The sequence below is a fragment of the Eptesicus fuscus genome, chromosome 5 (genome assembly GCF_027574615.1).
Source record: "Eptesicus fuscus isolate TK198812 chromosome 5, DD_ASM_mEF_20220401, whole genome shotgun sequence".
In the NCBI taxonomy this organism is placed as follows: Eukaryota; Metazoa; Chordata; class Mammalia; order Chiroptera; family Vespertilionidae; genus Eptesicus; species Eptesicus fuscus.
In genome coordinates this window covers 85,882,162-85,901,392 of record NC_072477.1, presented here as the reverse complement: position 1 = coordinate 85,901,392, position 19,231 = coordinate 85,882,162, and the positions used below count along the sequence as shown (strand labels likewise).

Here is a 19,231-nt window from a genome sequence, read left to right as displayed (position 1 = left end):
CAGTTTAGTTTCTGATGGGCAAGGGGAAAATTCACATGAACAATCTTTCAATATTTTTATTTATACTACTAGAAGCCCAGTGCATGGATTCATGCCCAGGCGACGGGGGCGAGTCCTGGCCTGGCCTGTGCCCTCTTGCAATCCAGGACCCCTTGGGGGATGTCCAACTGCTGGTTTAGGCCCGATCTCACAGGCCACTGGCAGTCGGACTTCCCCCGAGGGATGTAGCAGTGCACCAAGTGGCAGGCAGCCAGGGAGGAGCCCGAGTTGGGGCCAGGCGCCATGCTGGCTATGCCTGCCACTGCTGCTTGGTAGTGCTGCCACAGAGTCGGGAGAGGCTCCCGCCACTGCAGCTGTGCTCGCCAGCTGTGAGCCCAGATTCTGGCGGAGCAGTGCTCCTCCTGTGGGAGCACGCTGACACCAGGGGGCAGCTCCTGCATTGAGCGTCTGCCCCCTGGTGGTCAGTGTGTGTCATAGTGACCAGTCGTTCTGGTTGTTCGGTCATAACAGTCGCTTAGGCTTTTATATATATAGATAGTAGCAAGTCGTGAGAATTTCCATTTTCTACCAGCTGAAATCATGAGTCAAATAATTAATCTCCATGATTTGCCCCAGTCTCCCAACCTAAAGCCATAGCTCCCTCTTCTACACCTAAAGCATTAATTATTTGCATTATTTCATCTGACTCAACTTATCAAACTTTTACATACAGTAATGTGCATCAGGTGCAGTGGGAGGTACAAAATGATGATAATCTGGTACTAGCACTCATGCAGTTCACATCCAGCACACACTTTTTCATACTATACATTGCCCATAATAAGTACTAGTAAATGAACACAGAGTGCTGTGGTGTGAGAGCTTTGGAAGGACCAATGCATTCCCACAGAGAGGGCGACTACCATTTACCTGAAGTGCTTACCACACCACCTGGCGTACAATAAGTTCTTAATATTTGTTACTGTGTCAATGTTGTTAATAATTAGCACTACCTGTGTGACTTTACCTCTCTCAATCTCAGTCCTCTCATCTTAGATGGATTCAATAATATCACCTATTAAATAAGAGTAATAGCACCTTTCATCCCATGGATCTCATGAAATTTTGAATGTGATTCCTAACATGTGTTATTCTTCTTTGAATAGTTAGTGCCTTATATGTAATAGGAAATTTATAAATATTTAGGAAAAGCAGAAAGAAAAGAAGGGAGGGAGGACAGGAGAGAGGGGGAGAAGAATTATTATTACAACAGAGAACAGTTAAAAGCTGGGTTTTTTGTTTTTGTTTTTTATATTTTATTGATTTTTTACAGAGAGAAAGAGAGAGGGATAGAGAGTTAGAAACATCGATGAGAGAGAAACATCGATCAGCTGCCTCCTGCACACCCCTCACTGGGGATGTGCCCGCAACCAAGGTACATGCCCTTGACCAGAATCGAACCCGGGACCCTTGAGTCCACAGGCCGACGCACTATCCACTGAGCCAAACCGGTTTCGGCAAGGTTTTGTTTGTTTTATTTAATTACTAGAGACCCAGTGCATGAAATTCGTGCACAGGAGGGGGGTCCCCTCAGCCCAGCCTGTACCCTCTCCAATCCAGGACCCCTTGGGGGATGTCTGACTGCCAGTTTAGGCCCAGGATCAGGCTTAAACCAGCAGTCAGACATCCCTCTCACAATTCTGGACCACTGGCTCCTAATCACTCTCCTGCCTGCCTGCCTGGTTGCGCCCAACTGCCCCCTCCTTGCCAGCCTGGTTGCTCTTAATTGCCCCCCCCCCGCCAGCCTGGTCACTCCTTACTGCCCCCCTGCCAGCCTGGTCACCCCTAACTGCCCCCCTGCCAGCCTAGTCACCCCTCACTGCCACCCTGCCAGCCTAATCACCCCCAACTGTCCCCCTGCCGACCTGGTCGACCCCAATTGCACCCCCCCCCCCGCCAGCCTGGTCGCCCCTAACTGCACCCCCACCAACCTGGTTGCCTCTTACTGCCCCCCCTGGTTTGGTTGCCCCCAGCTGCCCCCCCTGCTGGCCTGGTCACCTCCTATTGCCCCTCCCTGTTGGCCTGGTCACCCCTCATGTCCCCCACAACGGCCTGGTCACCCCACGCAGCCTGCTTGTTCAGTCGTTTGGTCATCTCTCACTAAGCCCACTGCTGACTGGTCATAAACAGCCATCTTGTGAGGGTTTGAGGGTTAATTTGCATACTACCTCTTTATTATAAAAGATTCCTAGATTTATATCCTATTTCCCTACAAAGAATTCACTTAGCCTCTGTTAAACTCAGTTTTTCCATCTATAAACTGCAACTATTTTTAATACCCCTTACCCTTAATAAATTAAGCAATCAATAAAAAAATGCTTATCACAGTAACTAAAATACAGAACATTTCCTTATAGCACATTATTATACAACTAGAGGCCCGATGCATGAAATTTGTGCAAGTGTAGGCCCTCCTTCCCCCAGCTGCTGGCACCAGCTTTCCTCTGGCACCCGAGACCCGGGCTTCCCCCCAGCTGCCGGCAGGCACCTGTGACCCTGGCTTCCCTCACAGCCCAGGCTTCATCCGGAAGGTCATCTCGAAGGACATCCAGAAGGACCTCCAGTCTAATTAGCATATTATGCTTTTATTATTATAGATTACTAGAGGCCCAGTGCATGATTGAATCATGCACGTGTAGGGTCCCCTACAGGCTTTCGCTTTCAATCGCGGGGGAGCTGGGCGCCTGTCCACTGGTGCACCAGGCCTTTCGGAAGCCTCTAGCTCAGTGGAGGCTTCTAAAAGGCCTGGTGCCGGAGCAGACAGGCACCCAGCTCCCCCGCTTTTGATGGTCCGCGGTGGGACGTGAGCTCGCTGCCCCAGAGGCCCCTTCTGTGCCGAAGCACAGCCATGGCGCAGACGCTGAGCTCGCGCTGCCACTGGCGACGCGAGCTCAGCATCCTGCTGGCCCAATCTGCTACCCTGGCCACCTCGAGTCCCACCCCCTGCGCCTCCCGCTGGCCCAATCGTGGGCGTAGCGGAGTGATGATAATTTACATATTACCATTTTATTAGGTAGGATTATAGACTAGAGGCCTGATGGACAAAATTTGTGCAAGGGGCTCGGCCCTTGCAGCTGTGGCTTCATCCAGAAGGTCATCTGGATGGTTGTTCTGTTGTTCGGTCTAATTAGCATATTAGCTCTTTATTATATAGGATGGTGAGTTTTACCCTAAAGTATTTTTCATTTGCTTGGTTGGTTTTGTTTTAATAAGGTGTTTGCCAATTTGCTTACAAGATATGGTCTGCTCTGTATTTAAGTAAAAAAATCATATACTTTGTTTTAGCAAGGACAGGAAGAGAGAGAGAGAACTTGCCACTTTCTCGACTTTCAAATTTATCCTTTAATGTGGCTTTGAAACTCAACCAATTTCCAAGAAGAGTAAATGCATTCACCTTTATTGGAAGGACATCTACTATTCTAGTTTATCAGCATGTTTTATGCCATTTCCCTCTTCATTCTGTAAATCTTTCACAGCTGAATTTATTCTGATAAAGCCAAGAATTTTATTCTAATCCCCTTCCGGTTTCCCACAATTCTGGTGTGCTGACAGAAACAAATAAATCTAAGCAGTCTTTGAAATGTTCTCATGGAATCACACTAAAAACACAAACAAATAGGATCAGAAATCCACAGCTTCAGGAAAGATGACAATGGAGACAGTGATTTAATTCATAGAAAAATATCCACAAAGCAGATGGCTAAGAATTCACTGTTCCTTTACCCCTCATACAGCATATTGTTACAAGACTAAACACTGACTTCAAACATGCAAATGCATGAAATTGCTTCCAATTAAATCTGTAAATAATTGCAGAGCTCACATTGTGAAAACCTTAATACTGCTTATTTGCAACATAGCTGTGAAAACAGCAGCCTGTACCTGTACCTCAATTGTTTTTCATCATTCTTGGGATACTACTTCACTAATGATATGCATTTAAATATATGCATGGTAAACATATTCCACAAAACTAACAACAAGGGTTGGCAATCAGTAAATGGTTATTAAATGAATAAACAAATACGTAACATGAACTGGTTTGACTCAGTGATTTCTAATGTCCCTTCTAGTAGTAGAAAGTGGGAAGATTCGATGACTGTTCAATGGATGCTGGGCAGAGTCAGCAGAACACATGGGGAGGAACAAAAAAAAGAATGCATAGGTCAGGGATGCCAGGTAGATATCTAAGGAAAGATCTCTTCAGCATTTAGACAAACCTTTCCCATCTATGACCTTCACCTCATTATCATACACCTCATAGGTACCAGATTTAGGGCAGAGTGGGCCAGTAGGAATTCTTCATAGTCTCCCATAAGCACAAGAGTACCAATCAAGGGTCCTCTAGAGATCCTACTTCGGAGGGATGGCATCTGGGGACTGACACCCCATCTATATATATAAAAAGCCAGCGACCAGAATGCCATAATGACCAGAACAACCGGTCACTATGATGCCCACTGTGGCCAGCAAACTGGCCCGATCAGCGGGTGGGGCCAGCCAGCCAACCTCCCACAACCCTTCCCCCAGCTGGCCCCACCCCTGATCAACCTCTTCCACCCCAATCGAGGGCAGGGCCACCAGACAACCCCCCCCCCCACTGCAGCCCTTTCCCCCGGTCGGCCCTGCCGCTGATCAGCCCATCCCACCCCGATCAGCCCACAGACCCTCCCCCTGGCCAGCCCTGCCCCTGATCATCCCCCTCACCCAAATAGGGGGCAGGGCCTGCCATCCAACCTCCTGCAGTTCCTCCCTGCAGCCAGCCCCGACCCTGATTGCCGCCCCCCCGACCCCGATCAGGGGTAGGGCCGGCCAGCCAACTGCCTGCGGCCCCTCCCCTCAGCTGGCCCCAACACCAATGGGCTCCCACCCCCCCCCCCCGATCGGCCTGCAGTTCCTCCCCCGATTCAGCTCCACCCCCAATCGGCCTTCCATTCCAATCAGGGGTAGGGTCAGCTGGCCAACCACCCATGGCCCCTCCCCCAAGCCACTGACACCCAATCTGGCCTCCTCACCCCATTCAGGGCAGGGCTGGCCAGCCCACCGCCCACAGCCCCTTCCCATGGCTGTCCCCACCCCCGATCAGCCCCCACCACTCTGATCAGCCTGTGGCCCCTCCCCGCAACCAGCTCCACTCCAGATCGGCCCCCCGCCACATCAATCAGGGGTGGGGCTGGCCAGCCAACCTCCCATAGCCCCTCCCCCAGCCGCTGACCCCCAATCAGCTCCCCACCCCTTTTGGGCGCAGGGCCAGCTGGCCCACTGCCCACAGCCCCTCCCCACAGCCAGCCCCACCCATGCACAAATTCGTGCACTGGGCCTCTAGTATGAATATGAATACACAAGCACTCTGCCAAAGTCAGTATCACCTCAGTCACTGTCACAATAAAAGGGAAAGCTAAATGAAAACGAAGGTCATGACTTAATGTTAGAAGTAAGCCTGATAGGTTTTGATTCCAATTAACTTCCAGGATCTTTGCCACAGAAAGATCATCACTGTTATGAAAATAACTAGCGGCCTTGAAAGGAACTGTGGGCCTTAAGACTGTGGTGGGCACAGGGGTGGGTCTCAACCCATCCTCCGTGCCCCCGCCCAGCCTCTCCCACCATGGCCCCCAATCCCCTGTCTGCGGGCAGCCCCACTCCACACTGATGGCTCCTGCCCTGCTTGTACCCGCTGATGGGGCAGAGCAATTGGGGCCGGTGCCATCAGCAGGTGCCAGTGGTGGCTGCTGCCCTGATCACCCCTCAGGAGCAGGGGGAGGTGGAGAAGCCCTCAGGGGTGATCGGGACCAGCGCTGGGTGCTGGCAGCAGGTGAAAGCAGCAGCTCCAGCACCAGCTGCGTGTGCGAGCAGGGCCTTCACCGGCAGTGGGTGCAAGAGGCAGCTGCTGGTCCCCATCGCCCCTCAGGAGCAGGAGGAGGTGGAGAACCCCTGAGGCACGATCAGGGCCAGCACCCACCACTCGCACCAGCTGATGGTGCTGAGCGATTGGGGCTGGCACCGGGCACCGGCAGCGGGTGCGAGCGGTGGCTCTGGCACTGGCAGCAGGTGTGAGTTGGGCCAGCACGAGGATGCAAAGAATGTTCAGTAACCACCAGAGGCTCACCCCGATGACAGTGACCAGTGCCCCGCCTTGGTCTGGTGCTCCCTCTCACCTGCTCCACCATCCCGCCTTGGCCGACACCCACCATGTTCTGTGCGCACCCCCTGGTGGTCAGCGCACATCATAGCGATCAGTTGTTTGGTTGTTCTACCATTCGGCCTATTTGCATATTAGGGTTTTATATATATAGGTAATCAACAAGTATAAATTATTTATGAGACTAGACACAGATCTGTTTTGCTTATTGGTAATGTTGGAGCCAGTAAAACATTAATAAAGTAATGAACTATGCAACACTCTTTATAAGGCCTTTTAATCTTACATATTCATGTAAGTTTCTTATAAACTTGTATAATACGTATCTTCCACAAAACCAACAGTATAGCTCTCAACTGGGTATTGAGAGCCAAGGGGCTATATACATACATACACACTCTATGTATCTATATATGGTATATACTATGTATCTATCTATCTATCTATCTATCTACCTACCTACCTACTTATTTATCTCCCTACACACACAGCCCCTGCTTAATTAGCTAGCACAATGCTTTTCTCTATAATATGTGTCCATTTTATTGGGAAATAAAAGAGGTTATTTGGGTTCAAATTTACAGTATTCATTCTTAAGCCATGCATCAAGAGTAACAACAACAAATTCGTTAAAATGCACTTAATATGACTACAAAAAATTTAAATGTTGATTGTGTAAAATTCTAAAGTTCATTGATTCACTACATCCAGAATGATTTTTCTAAAGCATGAATTGAATCATGTCCATTCCCTGAACAAACTGTCCTAAGACTAAAGTCCAGTTCTCTCAATACGGCTTTGTAATATGGCTTTTTATCTTCACAATCTCACCTTTGCTCACCTATTAGTTTAAAGCCTGTTTCCTGGTCCCTTGAACCTTTTGCTCCATTTTTGTCGGTAGCTCTTTGAGCCTGTCATTCTCTCTCTTACATCTGCATCTTTGAACATGACATTCCCGCTGTCTAGACATTTTCCACCTCGGTTCACCAGTTTGATCCTGCTTCTCCTTTAGGTCTCAGATTAGACTCACTCCTGGAAAGGCTTCCTGTCTGAATCAGGTGCTCCTTCTCTGTCCTCCAGTGCACCATATAGACCTATTGCCATCTGGCCTTAATGTCTGTTCATGTGCCTACATCCCCCACGAGGCTCTAAACTGCTTGAAAGCAAAGACTATGTTTTGTTCACTATAATATTCTTAGCACCTAGTGCTTGGCCCATAGTAAGTGCTCAATAAATATAAATTAAATAGGGAACAAGGAGCCAAATTAATACCAACTATGGGTGGTTTCTGGGCAAACTATCAGGTAGGAGTGAGTTAATTCTGATCTAAAGTTTCATTCACATTAAAAGTAACCGAGCCTCTGTCGCGATACCTAGGTTCAAAGCCCAGCTCAGGACCTGCTTATCTACCTGCAAAGAATTCCTACCCCACAGCTCTGCACTGGAAACATTCTCAAAAGGTCCCACTTGACAACGCATGATATGGCTTCCAAGAAAATACCCACCTCGGCTGTCTCTTCGGAGAAAGCTTGCAGAATGTCCGTCTGCCTGGTGTAGTTGCCATTGGCGTCCTGCAGACCTTGCAGGATGCGCTCCCGCAGAACCAGCACCGAGACCCGGAGCTGGTGCCAGAGGAGCTGCACCGCGTGGATGTCCACAATCACATTGACAGAGTAGGACAGCAGCTTCAGGGAGAACTCAGTCTCGAGGAGGGCGTGGATTTGCTCAACGTGATCAGAAATATCTTCGCAAATGTCCTGCAGTGGGGGAGAAAACGCAAAGATAGGATGACTTATTTGCCAAAAGGTCACTTCTTCACCTGACACCAATCATCAGGGCCATCAGGTCAGGTGAGCACATGTTAGAGAGTGGGCCTTTGTTAGTTGCAGGCCATGTTCCTGGGCACCGGGCCTTTTGTGCACACAGGTAAGCTGATCTTTTCCTAACCCACAAAAAGTCTGATTCTTTCAGATACCAAAATTCTTTCAGATGCCAAGCTGAGAGGTCACCTCACAAATCCACTCTCTGTTCTCTTTATTTACAGTTTGTGATTCTGGCAAGTGAGCCAACAGCTATTCTTTTTGCTGGTGGCGAGCTCCATGGAACACACAGTGTTTCAGGATAGAGGCTTCATCCAGACACCAAGCATGAAGAAAAGATGGGCTCGAATCTGTGTTTCATAGGAATTACCACCTATTGTCAATGAACCACAGGGTCTTCGATGTGAGGAACAATTGTCACATTCCCACAGGGAATGTTAATCCCTAAATTCATAATGGATATCTAAATTTCATCCCACACTTTGCAAGCAGAAGCACCCTTAAGAAGGAAAGCCAGAGAAACCCCAAGGTTGAAGAAAGACAAAATACAGTTTGTTCTGTAAGACCGAGACAATATAAATAGAAACATTATGAACTCAAGGTTTCAATCTCTCCCACACATACTATGAGGCATGCAGACTTGGTGTCTGATATGGCACTTGCCCTTACAAGTTCCCACACTCCACTGTGCCATCAGAGACAGCTACATGGAATGAGCAGCATCAATAGGGATATTTACGTGAGCAATTTGAGACCATTAAGCATTAAAATGATACAGATGTCAGCTGAATCTGCTCAGTTACCCATTTTTAGTGATGATCAGTGTTTGTTTTTTAAATGGATAATTTTTGGTAAGGCTAACATTTTAAGATAGCATTTGAGTTCTGAGCCCTATCATGAGTGTCAAAACAGTCATTCTATGCTGGAAACATAGCCTGCTGATTCCATGTAACTCAGTTACTTGTTTTTAAAGAAAAAATAAAATGTAACCTTAGGAAACAATGTGTAAAAATAGGCCAAAAAAGTTTACTGAAGAATGAGAGTTGTTCTGTAATTTGAATATTAATTATTGTGCAACTCCAATAAATACTCCGATAAATGCTCCAATATTAGTTCTTGAAACCCAAGAACCAAGATGCTTAGAGCATCTACTCCATTTATCCCTCACACCTCTTATTCCTGATACCTCAACTACCTCAAAGCACATGCCCTGCTTCCTTTGCCCTCTTAGGATGCTCAGTTCTGTGTAGTACTGTGTTTCCTTGGAAACTACCTTCCCCCCATTGCTGACCACTTCCAAATTCTCTGTTTTCTGGCTAATAACCACTTTTCTGGCTAATAACCCCATTCCATTGTAAAAACATTCCTTTACTTGACAGAAGAATTATGTGAATAATTGTACTATCTACCTCCTAGTCTTACCAAACCCTGACTCTGCCCAAGGACCTTGCTTCCCTGTTGTCCTCCCAAGGGATGCTACCTATTAGCCCAGGCCTCACCTGAGAGATGGAGGGATAGGGATGATGGGGAAGGACAGGCCTCAGAGCTTCTTTGCCACTTTCTGATCATTACTCTTTTGCCCTTATACTAGCTCCCTTCTTCTCTAGTACGTGTCTACATTCTACTAAAGCTTTAACTACTTAAAATTTCCCATAATTCTACATAAATTTCATTCATCCTATCTAATAAAAGAGTAATATGCAAATTGACCATCACTCCAACACACAAGATGGCTGCCCCCATGTGGTCAAAGATGGCCGGCAGGGGAGGACAGTTGGGAGGGACCAGGCCTACAAGGGAAGGCAGTTGTGGGGGAACCAGGCCTGCAGGGGAGGGCGGTTGGGGGCGACCAGGCAGGGGAGGGCAGTTAGGGGCAACCAGGCCTGCAGGGGAGGAAGTTGGGGGGGACCAGGCCCGCAGGGGAGGGCAGTGACCAGGCCTGCAGGGGAGGGCAGTTAGGGGTGACCAGGACTGCAGGGGAGGGCAGTTAGGGGCAATCAGGTTGGCAGGGGAGCAGTTAGGCATCAATCAGGCTGGCAGGGGAGTGGTTAGGGGGTGATCAGGCTGGCAGGCAGAAGCAGTTAGGGGCAATCAGGAAGGCAGGCAGGTGAGCAGTTGGGAGCCAGCAGTCCTGGATTGTGAGAGGGATGTCCAACTGCCCGTTTAGGCCCGATCTTACCGGGCAGTCAGACATCCCTCAAGGGGTCCCAGATTCGAGAGGGTACAGGCTGGGCTGAGGAACACGCCCCCTCCCCGTGCACAAATTTCATGCACCGGGCCTCTAGTTGTCTTATATTTCTTCTGAGAAAAAAATGTTCTCCAGCAAGCTCATTCAGATGACTAAATCAAGAGATGTCTCAAAGACTAAGAAACCTATAATTACAAACTGAAGATAGTTTTTAAATGTCCTTCAAGCAATAACATTTTTACAGATACTCAAATTGTCTTTAGTCTATCCCCTAATTATTAAGGATAGAAGGATAATTATTTCTGGTTTTTTTGTGTGTTTTTTTCCCAGCAAATGCCTTAAGTACCTGCTATGTACTAATCCATGTGCTGGGGCACACAAAGGTTATAGTTCCAGAGCCTGCTCCCTGGAGTTCCCTGGTTGGTAGGAGGTGGGGATGGAAATAAAAATTACAGCCAGGAAGGTAAGTGTTCACAGAGGGCACACAGAGGAGAAGGAAATAATTGTGCCCAGGGGGGCAAAGAGGAAGGAGGAAGAACACTCTTCTAAGGAAGTAATGTTAGGGTCTTGAAGGAGACAACCAAGGGGATGAGAAGAGCATTCTCGGGAGTAGCCAGTATCAGAGAGGTCTCCATAACTACAGACCTAAGCTTTGGTGGCAATTTCCTACACACAGTATATTACCCAGAATCCATAAAAGAAAAACATTTGACTTCATCAAAATTTAAAACTCTTGATGTGCAAAAGATATTCTTTAAGAAAAGGAAAATATAAGCTACAGACCAGAAAAACCTATTTGCAAATCCTATATCTACCAAAGGATTTATATCCAGAATATACCAGTATAAAGAACTCTCAAGACAACAATAAGAAAACAACCAACCCAATGATAAGATAGGCAAAAGACTTAAACAAAAATTTTAAGTGGATATAATGATGGCAAATAAGCACATACAAAAAAAAGTTCATCCTCATTAACCTTTAGAGAAATGCAAATTAAAACCACAATGAGATACCACTGTGGTCCAATAGGTGTACACCTAGTGGAATGACCAGAATGAACAATTACCAAGGCCTTGGAGTTCCAGAGCAGCTGGAACTTCCCTGCACTGATGATGGGAATGCAAAATGATGGTCACTGTGGAAAACAGTTTAGCAGTTTCTTATGAAGTCGGAGATGCACTTACAATATGACCCAGCAATTCCATGCCTGGGTGTTTATACCAAAGAAATGAAAGCTTGGGCATACACAAAAATGAAAGGAAGGCCTACTCATAAACACCCAAACCGAAGTGACCTTCCATGGGAAAATGGATAAACAAACTATGGAACATCTATACACTACCCAGTCTCAAAAGGTTACACAGTGTACGGTGTATTTCCATTTATACACATTCCCAAAAGACAAACTGTGTTGATGAAGAATAGCTGAGTGGCTGCCAGGGGTGGAGGTGGGGAGAGCATGAATACAGGTTGACAGCTTGAGGGAGTTTTTAAGGTGATGGGAATGTTCTGCACACTGAGCGTGGAGATAGTTACACAAATCTACACATGAGTTAAATTTGTAGACATGTACACCAAAGAAGAAAGTTAGAGTTTCTGTTTGATAAATTTTAAAATAACAACAGAAAAGAAAACCAATTTATAGTCTCTTACTAAATGCACATAAACATTTGTTTTGGGTCCCACCCTCCCTCCAGGCTGTTGGAAATTATAAGGAGCACAGCTCTGAAGGTCACGGCACTACAGTCATCAGCCCGAATTCTATAGCTTCCACAGGATTTTCAGACAAATATAAAAGGAAACAAGGTTAAACTGGAGCCCGTCTCAAACAATCTACCTTCAAAGTTGAGTAAGATTTTTTTCCATAGATATTACTGTAACGTGGGTAAGTTAGACTCTCCGTTTTCTTGTTTAATTCACATACTCCACAGTAGCCCCTATGGCCTTCAGAATTACAGCATAAATTCATGAAGACATTATGTTGCCGGCTGCCCACTTCACTCAAACTTGTAGATATGTTGTGGTCTCAAAACTGCAGCTGCTGCTGCCTGTCACTGAAACGGGAATCTTCGGTGGTTCCTGAAGTAGCCGATAACAACACTGCCTTGACCTGTGACTGTTTACAAATAAACTCCAGCTGGATGAGTCAGTCTTTTTCTTTATAGTTCGATATTTATGTGGGAGAGGTGCCTTTTTTTGGTAAGATTGTTGTATGTTTTGTAGTTGTGTCACTTCTTTCAGAAAGATAGAGCGGTTGAGATAACTGTTACCTATTTAACCAGAATGTCCAGTTGTCACTCACACAGGGGAGAAATGAGGGTGCCCTTCATGTAATTGCTCTATCGCTTACTGTACCAATGCTAACTGGGACCTCCTCAGCTCTTGTTATTTGTCCCTGGGAGGGGATCTGGTTGCTGCCTCATCATGAGGCCGCCGTGCCTACTTCCAACAATTTATTTTTCAAAACATCTTGAAGATTTCCTCGTGAAATTCTGTGTCTGTGGCTTGACATTCTACCAAACTACCCGTCTCGAAGGCTCCTTGTGCATTTGGAAGGAAACCTGCCCTTCCAGCAACTTCCTCACCAGGGACTGAAGCAACGCGTGGCATCCCAGTTTCATGAACTCCCACAAATGCAGCCCCACCCACTTCTCTCCGCTTCTTCCTTCCCAACATGCATCCCCAAATGAGAAAACATAGCAAATCTCCCCAAACCCTGCAACCTGACTCCCCACAGGCACAAACAGTAACTGCTTGGCATTTCTTCATTCATCTACAACCCTTTTATTTTCTATCTTTACCCGTAAAAATAGGTACACTATCTCAAAACACTCTTGCCTTAACATTTGTCTTACTGCAGGACACATTCCGATGGTATTCCTTAAACACACACACACACACACACACACAACACAACAAACAAAAACACAAAGTAAAGCCAACTTTTAAAAGATAGGTCTCCTTCCTTGCTCCTTTTTTTCACTTCCATCTTTTTCCCATCAAAGTTTCAGAAATCTTGAACCCCTATCTTATCCAAAGCATACCACTACATTGAGAATGAAAAGTTTTCATGCTCTAAAGATAGTAAGCAAAAGAGAAGTAAATATAAGATGTATTTCGTGTACATATTTAAGTCTCACTGAAAAATGCCATGTCATCATGACTGCTCATTTTGTTTACTGGCAATTATAGAAATGAATAAAGAAAAGTGTCTTTGCCCATCCATATGCTCACCACATGTGTGTGTATTCATTAGGAAAAAGCTAGAGAGGAGAGTCTTACCTAATACATGTACTTTATATTTTAAAATACAGATCAAGGGAACACCAGTCACTTGTTAAAGACAAAACTCCTAATAAATGAACCTTTTGAACTAAAACTTGCAACTTTATACAAAAACATCCTATTGCAGACTATTGATGTCATCTTCAGTTGGTTATCAAAACTGTACTTTCTCCGAAAGACAGACTGATGGATGTTCCTATGACAGAATATTTATTTTCCCAAAAGTAGGCTGCTCCCCTTCTCTCCCTTCCTCTAACACAGCGATTTTCATCTCATGGCACACATAAACTAATTACTAAAATTCGATGGCACACCAAAAAATATATTTTTTTGCAGATCTGACAAAAAATAGTTATAATTTTTATTCATTCATACCAGACAGCTAATGTTGTGTGGGCTGTTGTCTATTTTTTTTTTCAACCTAAGGGAAAAGAGGTCAGTGCCCCTGACTAAATAGTCTGGTATTGCATGTTTTAAAAATTCTTGTGGCATGCCAGTTGAAAGTCGCTGCCCTAGCAAATACACTTTCTGATGGTCCTAGTTTCTTGTTTGTCATACTGAGAATGACAGGATGAAGTGTGGTGGGAGAGAGGCTGAGACTTTTTAAGATCATCACATTACTTCTCTTCAAAGTTTCAAGAATTCTATGGTTATAAACAGTGTTTGTCCTTTTAAATGGCTAAAACTCTGAAAGTGTGAGAGCTGAAGTGACATTATTTATGTGGAAATGACTTTGCTGATACCATTAGCTATTACCTGCCCATCTCCCTGATTAAACTGTAGCTTTCTGGAAGCAGGAAATCATGTCACTCTGCTGGGACACTACCATGCATGTGGGCAGTGTTCAAATGATGTTCTTGGAATTAGAGTCAATCAGATAAAATATTATATTTCACAAGTCAAAGTGAAATGCCTAAAACGCAAGTCCTAGTTTAGTTTTGTTGTGTCGTAAATGAGCGAGATAGATACGAGACGCCTTAATGAGCCAATTAATTAGGAGTCATTTATTGCGCGCGGCCCAGAGGTGGGTGTTTCTTCCAAATCTCTGAGCGAAGACACAGAGGAAGTTTCCATATTTATACCTTTTGGGCTCTTTGTCTGCAGACTTTACAAAGAGCTCTGTGTGAGTTATTGTTACAGACAGTTTGTAATCTTGGATACATAAAGAACAAACATTTGGCATAAGGATATGGGAATTATTATCAGTATTAGTCCATTACGTTAGATGGCTAGCTTGCAAGGTCAGACAGTTAAGTTTTTATCTTTTTCTATTATTTAAACTAAAACAGTTATTTTATAGAATAAGAGACTGTCTAAAAATGACAGAGTTTACCAAACAAGGGACTATCTAAAAATAGCAGAGAATTTCAAAGAGCAGTTTTTATACAAGATGGAGGTTACCATGCTTCAGTTTCCTAAGTGTATCCTTGCTAATCAGCACTCAATCAGCAAAAGTCACTGAAATTGTATCATCTGTTTTGATTAGGATTGGTGCCGAAAAGCATGTGGATTTGGGAGAGTGACGATGGTAGAAAGAGGAGGATGAAAATGCTGACTACAGACTTGGCAGGCCTCACACATCTGCTTTCACACTCTGAAAGAAAGGACCAAGTCCAAATTCTGTCTGGCCATGCCTGGCCACATCCAAATCTGGATTGTTCTGTTTTCCATGATTTGAATTTTTTAGTATAGAATTGTCATTTTAAAAGCTTCAGAGGACTCACTGACTGAGATATCACTTTAAATTCCAGGCTTTGCCGTGAGAGAGGAAGAACCCTGAGCAAAAAGATGAGAGAAAATCTGACAATTGCCATTGTGCACTGGAGAAAATGTTTTTCTAATTGAGCTATTGCCTAGTCACATTCACGTTCAGTGTTCTACCTGACAACAAGGCAAAAGTTCGTTCACGAATGAAAATCACACCTATGGCACCAACTCTCTGAAATTCCTCTGATCTGTTCTTCCCCTCAGATATCGTCATAAAACTGACTTCGTGTAGAAACAGGCAGGGAAGTCATGGTGGCTCTGACTCCACAGTGTGCTTGCTAGTCATGCAGACTCCAGGGCTGCTCCTTTTGAAGAGAGACGGGACCAAGGGATTTGCATTTTCTGAAACCTGCAGTCACCACAATGCTGGTGTTCTAGACACCACATGTTAAAACACACTGAGCCAGAAATGGGCCACCTAGTCTGACTCCACCTGAAACGAAGCTCCACGCAAGCCTGCTGCTACACAGCTGTAAGAACAAAACCGCCCAGCAACCTGAAGGGTAGCCCGCTGCTAACAGGACACAGATGTCTTTGCAGGAGGACTTACATTCTTTGTGCCCAGAACACAGTTTTCCACAGCTGCATTTACCCTCCGCTGACAGTGTTGTGATCAGCTCTAGGCAGCATCAGCTTTGTGAGTTTCTCTAATGGGCTTCTTACTTTCCTGTGTTGTGGTTTTGTTTGTTTTTTACACTTTTATTATAGAACTAGAGGCCCGGTGCATGAAATTCGTGCACAGGGGGAGTTGTCCCTCAGCCCAGCCTGCACCCTCTCCAATCTGGGACCCCTCGAGGGATGTCCAACTGCCCCGGGATCGGGCCTAAACGGGCAGTCGAATATCCCTCTCACAATCCAGGACTGCTGGCTCCCAACTGCTCGCCTGCCTGCCTTCCTGATTGCCCTAACCGCTTCTGCCTGCCAGCCTGATCACCCCCTAACCACTCCCCTGCCAGCCTGATTGATACCTAACTGCTCCCCTGCCAGCCTGTTTGCCCCTAACTGCCCTCCCCTGCAGGCCCGGTTGCCCCCAACTGCCCTCCCTTACAGGCCTGGTCCCTTCCAAATGCCCTCCCCTGCTGGCCATCTTGTGGTGGCCATCTTGTGTCCACATGGGGGCAGGATCTTTGACCACATGGGGTCACCCATCTTGTATGTTGGAATGATGGTCAATCTGCATATTACTCTTTTATTAGATAGGACTAGTAGCCCGTTTGCATGAAGATTCGTGCAATAGACCTTCATTCACCTGGCTGCCTGCACCAGTTTTCTGCCGGCACCAGGAACCCAGGCCTTGGCTGTGGCCACCGCCTTCCACCTTCTTTCAGGGTCCCGGCTTGGCCCTGGGCGGTGGCCTTGGGCTCCGCCCGCACCCCAGCGTCCCTGCTACCCCGATCGCAGGAGCGAGCCGACCCCCCAGGTTGGCTCGCTCCTGCGATCTGAGCAGGCACCCCGCTGGCGCCCAAGGCCCTGAAAGCCCCGGGCGGCTTTCCAGGCCTTGGGCTCCGCCGCACCCCAGCTTCCCTGCAACGGTTTCCTGGTGGGCGTGGTTGATGGGCGTGGCTTGGTTGGTGGGCATGGCTTGGGCGTAGCGAAGGTGCGGTCAATTTGCATATTTGTCTATTATAAGGTAAGATAGAGGCCTGGTGCATGGGTGGGAGCCAGCTAGTTTGCCCTGAAGGGTGTCCCAGATCAGGGTGGGGGTTCCCTTGGGGCGTGGGGTGGCCTGGGTGAGGGGCCTGTGGTGGTTTGCAGGCTGGCCATGCCTCTCCCCGTCCCCCACTCCCCCCCCCCCCCCCGCGCAATTCAAGCGGAGGCCCTAGTGTCTGGGATTTTATTTATTTTCTACAATTGAAACTTTGTAGCCTGGAGCGAAGCCAAGCCTCCTGCTTGCTCCGTGATGGCAGCCATTTTTGTTGAAATTTATCTTCTATAATTGAAACTTTGTAGCCTTAAGCCGAGGCCTGGGCCTGGCCAGGGTGTGCGGAAAGCTTGGATTCCTCTATCGCCGGGGGCAACCCTAGCCTCCTGCTCTTTCCAGCTCCGTGGCTGCCGCCATTTCTGTTGGGATTTATCTTCTATAATTGAAACTTTGTAGCCTGGAGTGGAGGCCTCGCCGGCCAGGGTGTGCGGAAAGCTTGGCTTCCTCTATCACCAGGGGAAACCCAAGCCTCCCTCCTGCTCTCTGTGGCCGTAGCCATCTTGGTTGTGGTTAATTTGCATAATCGCTCCTGATTGGCTGGTGGGCGTGGCTGGTGGGTGTGGCTTGTTTGTGTAGTGGAGTGATGGTTAATTTGCATATTACTCTTTTATTAGATAAGGATGAAACAGATACAAAATATCACACAAAAACCCATAGCTTAGTAAATTATGATAAGGTAAGCAGCCTTGCAGCAGCTACCCATGTCAAAAACTAGAACTTGGCCAGCCACCCCCACAGTGCCTCCATGTGCCCCTCCCCATTACAGACCCTCCGTCCCTCCAAAAGTGACCGCCATCCAGATCTGCAGAGCAATCACTTTCTTGTATCTCTATTGTTACATCACCCAAGTAAGCATGCCTGGATACTATAATTTACTTTTGGTCAGTTTTTCACTTGATATGTCTTTTAAGTCTTTTTTAATCTACAGATTCCATCTATATTCCTTTCTTTTTAGTATAATTTATCCATTAAGGATCCTGGGGCATTAGACCTGCAGAGTTTCCCACAATTTGGATGTGTTGGTTGCAGCTGCATGAAGCATTCAGTGTGCTGGTTCCTCAGATCTCTTTACTTTCTACAAATTGGCAGCCAGATCCTGAGGCCTGATTTGTCTCAGGTTCAATTTCTTTGACAAAAGTATAAGTAGCATTGTGTTGTTATTTTTTAATTTTTTATCTTATTTTTAAATGTTTTTATTTATTTTAGGGAGAGGAAGGGAGAGAGAGAGATATAGAAACATCGATCACACCCCCTATTAGAGATCGAGCCTGCAACCCGAATGGGTGACCTCTTAGTGCATGTGCCGATGTTCAACCACTGAGCCACACTGGCCGGGCAGCAGTATGTTCTTTTATCAAGAGGCATTTACCTTTGGTTTTTGCTCCTTCCTGATAGCTGCTATCAACTATTTTGGTAGTTACTGCTCTGTGCCTAAAACTGTTAATAAATATATGGGGTTACAAAGTGATGATACTCTCATTCCATCATTTTGCTTTCATTCATTAGCTGGAATAACTTTATCAGAAGAGGCTTTGCTTTATCAACTATTTGTTACAGTGATATAATTCATAAAGGAAAATTACTGACAAATTCTTTTTTTTACACAGTGTTCAAGATAATGAACTGGTTCTCTGTCACATTCAGAAGGTAACCAGCAGGCTGGTTTACTTACTATCAATGTGTACTCACAGTTTTAAACATAATTGATGCGTTTTGATCCACTGCAATTCTTAACCTTATTGAAGTTCAGACTGTCCATCTTTGGTCAGTGGGATGGCCTTCAATCTGACTAGGCTGGCTAGCCTCGTAGCCTTTGGTAGCTTCTTTGCCATCTTATACATTGTCGGGCTTGAAATCAGCCACTTTTCTAAGAAGCTTTGGTTTCCTTTAATGGAAAAAAATTTCCAAACTACCATCTGGGGAGTAGGGATGCTCGTTACCACTGGGTTAGTTATTGTTTCTATGATTTTATAATTAACCGAGCTAGGAAGTATACATATTTAAAAATGAAACACCTTATGAATTCATAACTGATTTCCAATTCAAATTCATGACTATAGGGTTTTCACCTAACATCCTTCTATACAATATCTGTAGGCCCTTTCTTCTGTTCCAGAATCCTGGTCCTCAAGAACACATGGGGTGATAGAATTAGAGGACCGCATAGCAACTCATTTGTTTCATCTCACATTATACATATGATGCTTTCATCATAATAATACTAATACTACCCTAAAACTACTACTAATACTGTCCCTGAAGCAAATGACTAGGACAGGCATTTA

At 45.9% G+C, this 19,231-nt stretch overlaps 1 protein-coding gene across 1 annotated transcript in view; it reads right to left on the bottom strand.

Moving 5' to 3' along the window:
- AKAP6 (A-kinase anchoring protein 6) overlaps positions 1–19,231 on the bottom strand; it is a 370,843-nt gene that overhangs the window by 287,344 nt on the left and 64,268 nt on the right. The window contains exon 2 of the mRNA XM_008157188.3: positions 7,687–7,938. Coding sequence (XP_008155410.2) covers positions 7,687–7,938 — 252 coding nt within the window. The remainder of the gene's footprint in view (positions 1–7,686; positions 7,939–19,231) is intronic.